Genomic DNA, 7,678 nt, shown 5'->3' with positions numbered 1-7,678 from the left:
ACAAAATAATAAACATTTATATTTTTATTGAACTAAGTTTTAAGAAAATATATCAACTAAACAATGATCTCTTTTGTCTGCAAATGTTTTATTTTACCATACCAATTTATAAATTTATTATAGTATCAAATTCTTAATTTTAGCTTTAATACTCGCAACCATATTATGTTGTAATGCATGTAAGTGTTTTTTCAAGGTAGTCTAACTCTTATATAAAAGTTTCAAACTATTACAAATCATATCAATTTATTTTGTTTCATTATTCTAATTAAGTTTAGTTTTATATTGATTTCCTGAACATTTTTGTCAAGTAAATTAAATAAAAGATTGTTTGCTACATAAATTTTTACTATTTCAAGTAATTTTATTTTACGGAGAAAAACCAGTTAAATAGAAGTTAATGTATCATAAAGTATTTTATTATTGATCTTTTATTTCAAACTTCTAAAAGAAAGTAATCCAGTTTAAGACTATTATAAAATTTCTTCAAAACTAGAAAAAAATCTTAATGTTTTTTTTTGTACTTTACCTATCAAAAAAAATGAGAGAACTTTAAAGTAAATTATTGAAACAAAAAACTAACAATTTAAAACAATTAAATTACTTGGCCTAAACACTGTAGAAAATTTCAAATACAATAGATTAAATCTTACTTCATTTACTTAAAGGTGCACCAAAATCATTACTTTTTCTTTTAAAAACAAACACTTGTATAAAAAGTTAATACTAATATTTATAAGAAAAATTTTGTAAAAATACAAATTTATCATTGCAGTTTTTAACACATGTAGTACTTCATGCATATAATAAAATAAAGATTAATATAGGATAATTTATAATTATTTTAGCGTTACAAAATGTCAGTTGATGATAAAGGAGGTAAACCATACAGTTGTTATGTTTGTGACAAAAATTTTAGTATTAAGAGTAGTTTGAAGAGACATCAGGTTACCCATTCTGGTTTGAAGATTTGTCAATGTGATGTTTGAAGAAGATGCTTTGCTGGAAGACAAGATTTAAAACGACATGCTTTAGTTCACACTGATGATAAACCATTTAATTGTGAACAGTGTGGTAAAAGTTTTACACGCAAATATTACTCGAAAAGACATATGTTGATACATTGCGGTAAGAAAAATTTTCAGTGTGAAGTTTGTGAGAAGAAGTTTGCTCGAAAAATTTATGAAAAACAACACATGTTGACTCACACTAAAGAAAAGCCTCATCAATGTGAAGTTTGCAAAAAGAAGTTTTCATTTAAAGGTAACTTAAACAAACATACCAGAATTCATACTGGAGATAGACCATTTGGTTGTGAAGTTTGTGGAAGAAGATTTGCACAAAGTTCAAGTAGAAATAGGCATTTGAAAGTTCATAAACAATGAAAAAGATTCTTCTTTCAAATGCCTTAAAAAGTATCTAATAATGAATATATTGCACAAAGTTTTTTTCTATTTATTAGGAAATTTATAGATTGCTACTTTATATGTTGTTTTTTAAAATGATTTGAAACTTTTATCGTTTAAAAACTAATATATTTTTTCAAAACAAAATGCTACTTTAGTTTAACCTTATATAATATTTTTTATATGGTAGTATCATCTGTTCTTATTTTTAAAGTAAAATTTTAATTATTTAGAACTTATCTAGCTGAGGCAATTTTAGAATTGTTTAGTTTATCTATATATTTTTTACCGTTACTGCTTCTACTGATTATACAAATATGCCTTGCTGGTAAATTTATCAAATCGTTGTACATTTATAGGTGTCTATAAATAGTAAAAGAAAATTTCAATTTGTATTTTTGATTTCGTATTTATTTATAAATTTAATACTTTATTACATTAATATGTATCTAGTATAAAGAAAAGAAACAAGTTGTCATTTCGACAATATAAGACTTACATAAACAGATTTGCAAAAAAAAAAAATCGTTATATCTTATTTTTTTGAAATATATAAATATTGACCAAATTAAGCTATTTTGAAAAGAAATTATATCTCGTAGTGATGTCATGAAATTTTAAAACCAAAATTTTGTTTGATTTAATTCAAAAAGCAGAGTCGAAACTATTCAAGGAAATATTTTTATATAACTTGAAAAAAAATATTTTTAAGTCCACTTATATGCGGTTACTAAATAAAAGTATGTACTTTATTATCGAAAAAATTTAAGAATCAACTGATATGCGTTTAAATAAAATTCATGAAACTAGTAAAATGATAAATTATTTTAATAAATTTTAATCGTCTAAACTTGTGAAGGACAATGACTTTTTATGTCATTTTAACAAAATGCACTTTACGAATGCCTTTAATATGCTTTGCTAATAATATTTAAAAGAAGTTGTAAAAAACGGCTAATTGTTAGATTTAGTTTTATAGAAATCCAAAAATTATCTTCTAATATTATGTTGCTTTTCTTTTAGTGGAGATGGTTAATTATCATAAATATATTAATAAACTTAAAACATAAAACTAAAAGAATTTATTCTGTATAAGTTAGTAATTAGAGTTTAAAACTTTAAGAATGCTGACATAGTTCTAAACTTTTAATTAAATTTAATTATTTGACAAAAAGGAATGTAATTTTTTTAGATATTAGCCAGCTAAGTAAGCTTACCAAAATGTTTTTGTTTAAAAATTATTTTAACGTCTATAACAAGTTAAATAATCTGATCATATAACTTTTATTTCAAAGCGTAAATAAGTTAATTAGTAAAAGTTTAAGCTTTAACTTTGTTTTTCAGATTAGTTTATCATTATTGAGTAAGTCATGATTTTTTATTTTTAACAATATTATTTTTTTTATGTTATTTATCTTTTTCGTTTATATCTAATAAGTCTTTTAGGTTGATTGACCCAGGTTTCAATACCTGTAATACCTGGGTCAATGGTAGGACAGGCAACTTTCAAAAGTTATATAACGAAACTGCTAAAATACCATATTAAACTAAAAAATATATATATATATATTACTCGTGTCAAGATATAGATATAAATTCTGTCTTTAACAACTGTTTAGTTATTCGTGTCAAGTATTTCATCAACGTAGTTATATATTTTTCTTAAAATAGTCTTTTGGCACTCTAAAGTAATTAAAAAGTTGAATATTAAATAATATTTTTAGCTTTACTGTTTTACCTTTGTAATCAAAAATAAATTCAGAAAAATATGAATGAAAAAAAAAACAAATTTATAGAAAAAAGGTTTGAAGTACTGTTGATTTTTTTTAACCATATATTTACTATGTCTAACTTTCATTAACAATTCTATTTTAAAAAGTATTTAGGTAAACTGACTGATAAAATTTTGAGATAAATTTAAGATAATACTTTTCTTAAAGAATATACATTTTACAAGACTTGTTTAAGCTTTTAATTAAGAATTAACCATAAAGAAAATACAGCACTATAAACATAATATATAGGTTGTAAACAAAAAATATTAATAAAACTAAATCTGTGAACAAAATTCAAACTGTAGCATCATAATATTTTATTACGTAAATCTATCAACATACTAGCAAATGGCCGACCATGTTTTTACTGTTTTCTTTATAATAGTTTATTTCAAATTAGTTATTATAAGTTTTTTTACATGCTGTTAAAACTAATACCATAATGTTATACGACCAGAAATAAATACACAACAAACTGCCTAATGCAAGCTATCTTTAGATAATTTGAATTATCAATTAGTAGCTTTTAATAAACGATAGCAAAAAAACAAACTAATAACCAAATTTAGAACAGAAGTGCACAATATGATTTGGTTATTTTTTAAACATTTTCAATAAAATAAATATCAATCGTTCAATGACGTCATTCAGCTTCCCAAGCTAGTTTTATAAAAATCAATCTTTATAAAAATTCTTTGATTAGAATTTAGATGATGAAACGAATTAATGTATATCTTATCAAGTTTAAAGCTTTAGAAGGGAAGAAAAAAAAAAATTAAAACGAAATCAGTTTACTTAATTATTTTTTATTATATGTAGCAATAATATATATCTATGTAATAACGATAAATAAAATTTTATATAAAGTGAAGATCTTTTTTGTTATTTTTTGAGTAAAAAGCTGTTTACTCAATTTTTCAATACGTTTTTTCTGCAGTGTATTGAAACTTATAATTTAAAGTTGTCTGAAAACAATCAAAATTAATATACAGTGCAACTTTGTTTAAATAATATGTCCAAATTAGTATTAAAAGTGTTTGTATAAGTGGATAATCAATAAACAAACATTTAGCAAAATTTACAACAGTAGTTCACAATGCAGCTTTATTTAAAAAACCTTCATGTTTTAAATATTTTTTAAAATAGTTTTTAGTTTATCACTTAATTACGTCATTCAGCTTACACGTAAACGCTAGCATTTTAGAATTTTATTTATATAGAAATCACTTCTGTATATTTAACTAACTAAGTTGAATTGCTAGTTTGCAGCAAATTTTGAAGTCACAGTAATGTGAAAAATTAAAGCAAAAATGAAATAAAACCGAACACTTAATCTTTACAACTTTTACTATTCAATAGATTTCAAAATTAAAAGTTTTAATCTATGAGGATTGTTAAAAGGAAGTATTTAAAAACAGCTTATTCTAAATACATTATATGTTTTATTTAGTGGTGTAACGGACCCGGATCCGGACTTTTTTTTCAAATTAGGATCCAGATAGTTTTTTCAAATTAGAATCCGTCAGGAATCGTATCCGGATTTTTTTTTTCAATTGAAGATCCGGCCGGATCCTGACCTGTCCGGTACATCACTAGTTTTAATGTTTCAAGATATATACATACCAATACTTTTCATTATCCGTTCGATTATAGAAAAATAATACCGTTTTAAATGAAAACCAACTTTGTAGTTTAAACTTAAACTCATATTTACAACATAATCCATAATAGTTAGTTAACTAAAAACTAAATTTAAGTTGTTTCAGTATAGCTGTTTACTGTTTTTTTTTTTGTATACTTAATGCTTCCGTTATGAAACGAGTACTTTTATGCAATTTGTCGCGAGTTTGACATAACGTATTCCAATTACAATTTATTCTTTTTACTACTTTATAGTTCAAAACCAGCTTATCTCAACTATAAAAACTATTTATAATATAAAATATCTAAACAAATGTTTAACCTTTTTATTTAAAGTGTACCTTAAAGTTTTTAAGTTATAGATTAATACCAGCTTTAAACTTTTGTTGTGCCTGTTTATAGGGGTCATAATATTTGGTGTGCAACAATATGATGCCTGGTCTTTATATTTATAATGTTATAGCCATTATAAATAGCAACATAAAAAAATTAATTTGAAACCCGAAAAAATAGTTCAGTCAATAATAAGTGTTGCTTTTCTAACATAATCTACCAAGCAAAAGTAAATAATCTGAAACGGATCGTAAATTATAAACAGGATCAACCAAAAAAAATTAAAAGTTTAATATTATGAGAACAAAGCTTCTTTTCCTAAAGCTGGTAAAAATAAACCGAAAAATAATACAGAATTAACAAGCAAATTAAGTAATCAAACGAAAAGCATATTTTATACTATGTTAAAAGAATTTTTATTGTGTGTGTGAAAAAAATTACAAACCATATCAGAACATCTAATGCAACTTCAAAAGACTCCTTAGAATAAAAAATGTATAAATAAAAAATAACGACTTATTTTTCGATGTCCGCATTACTTAGACGATTTTTTACAATGTTAATACTTAACAAATATATCTACAGTTCTAAAGGCGTTGTGTTTTACCTATCCTGAGTTTAAAATATTTTATTTTTATATTATTTTTAAGATTATTAAATAGTTATTTCTTATTTCAGTGGTTTATAAGTGATTTCTTTTACTTTATTTATAGCACTTAGAACTTTTACAACTTTGTTAATTTCTTTTAAAGTTATATGTTCATGCTTAATATAGTTTCAAGTTTTTAGATAAAGGCATTTTTGTTTCAAAGCCATTTTTGTAATAATTAGTAATACAATTCTTATCTTAACTATGATAAATAAAATTTTAAATAAAGTACTATAAAATTTGTGTTATTGTACTTTCAAAAATTCTGACTCACTTTGTTTATCTTTATTTTTAGTTTCTATACAATAACCTAGTTAGTCAACTCATAATAATTGTAACTTATACAGTATGTTTTTCAATATGTTTTTTATATATGGAAAAGTAATTTGTTATTAGTTTTTGAAAAGGTTTAAAAATCTATATGAATAATTCTAAAGCGTTAAAAAAGTAGCCTAATTTTTTAGTTGTTATTACCGTTAGAAATACTTTGTTTTAGCACCATATAATTTTAAGCGTCATAAAATAACAAACAATCTTATTAAATTAATAAAAGTTTTATGTTACTACAATAATTTTTTTGTTTTGCTTAGATTTATTTTACCAAATGATTATCGTAGTTGTTGTTGACAAAAAATTTAATATTTTCGTTATAATATGCATTATTATATTATTTTTAAGGGATTTGTAGGACGGTAAGTTTTTTTGAGTTAGTCTAACTATTTGATTAAATATTTAAATAATTTATTTAACTAGTTACTGAAATCATTATACGTATTTTATTTAGTATACTAACATTTTGATAAAGATAGAAATAAAATTTAATTTAGAATTAAAGTTTAATAAAAGATTATTTGAATCAAAACTTTACTAATAACTTTATTAACATAATTCTGTTTAAAATAGATAAGTTTGTCATTAATTGTTTTGTTTTTACATTGTTTACATAAATAACATTCTATAATTTTAAAATAAAACAATTAAATTTTACAACTGTTGTAAAAATTAAAACTGAAGTTTTAAATACAATAAATATCTTATTTCTTTGTGTATTAGCTGCATTAATAATATTTAATTTTTTATAAGTCTTAAATAGCCTTTATATTATTTATTTTTTGATGATTTTGGATTATTCAGTGTTAGCTATTCAAAGAAAATGTCAGATGATGACAAAAATAATGTTTGTATAACTTGTGAAAAATATTTTAAATCAATGTCAGCATTGGTTATGCATGAAAGAGTTCATTCTGGTGAAAAACCCTACTGTTGTAATGTTTGCAACAAGAGTTTTACACAGAAAAGTAACTTGAATACACATCAACTTACTCATTCTGGTATAAGGATTTATTAATGGGATGTTTGTAAAATATGTTTTGCACGAAGATCTATTTTAAAACAACAACATTGTTGCATTTTGATTGAAAGAACGAAGCAAAAGTGTTTATATGTTGTTATGTATGTTTAAATATGAAATAAATTAGATACTTTGTGTTTTTTTAAACGTTGGTTTTTCTTTATATTTTAGTTTTTATAGAAATTAAATAACAGTGTTTTATAAAAAACAACTTTTTTTTTGATATTAAAACACTAAAAAGCGTTAAATTAAATTTAATCTTACACTATTATATAGAATTTTTTTGTGATATCAATAAATGTTATAGTATAGTTTGTGACTTAAAGCATATGACGTCAATTAAATTTGTTTAATTTTACATTTTTTGTTAAGGCTTTAGATGTAGCTAGTTATACTACGTATGTTTGTAACTTTTATGTCATGTTATTAATTAGATGTGAGATATTACAAACTACCCTAACTAAATCTTTATTTGAAAATATGTTTAAGTTTCACAGTTATTTAGTTCTTAGTTACGAAATTT

General features: G+C 22.8%; 1 protein-coding gene across 1 annotated transcript; it reads left to right on the top strand.

Annotated features, from left to right (window-relative positions):
* The first annotated feature begins 857 nt into the window (after window positions 1-857).
* LOC145832071 (uncharacterized) lies at window positions 858-7,152 on the top strand. The gene is made up of 3 exons (XM_082939432.1): window positions 858-899; window positions 1,146-1,344; window positions 7,022-7,152. The coding sequence occupies exons 1-3, from the start codon at window positions 858-860 to the stop codon at window positions 7,150-7,152; spliced, it is 372 nt and encodes a 123-aa protein (XP_082795558.1).
* The last annotated feature ends 526 nt before the right edge of the window (window positions 7,153-7,678 follow it).

Source organism: Thalia democratica, chromosome 3 (assembly GCF_965202585.1).
Source record: "Thalia democratica chromosome 3, ktThaDemo2.hap1.1, whole genome shotgun sequence".
Taxonomy (NCBI): Eukaryota; Metazoa; Chordata; class Thaliacea; order Salpida; family Salpidae; genus Thalia; species Thalia democratica.
This window is presented reverse-complemented; position numbering and strand designations above follow the sequence as displayed.

Bases quoted from the DNA above. Each gene is read 5' to 3' on its own strand.
- LOC145832071 (XM_082939432.1), top strand. From the start codon at position 858: ATGTCAGTTGATGATAAAGGAGGTAAACCATACAGTTGTTAT. The intron at 900-1,145 runs GTTTGTGACAAA...AAAAATTTTCAG, and splicing joins GTAAACCATACAGTTGTTAT to TGTGAAGTTTGTGAGAAGAA. The intron at 1,345-7,021 runs GTTCAAGTAGAA...AATCAATGTCAG, and splicing joins TGGAAGAAGATTTGCACAAA to CATTGGTTATGCATGAAAGA.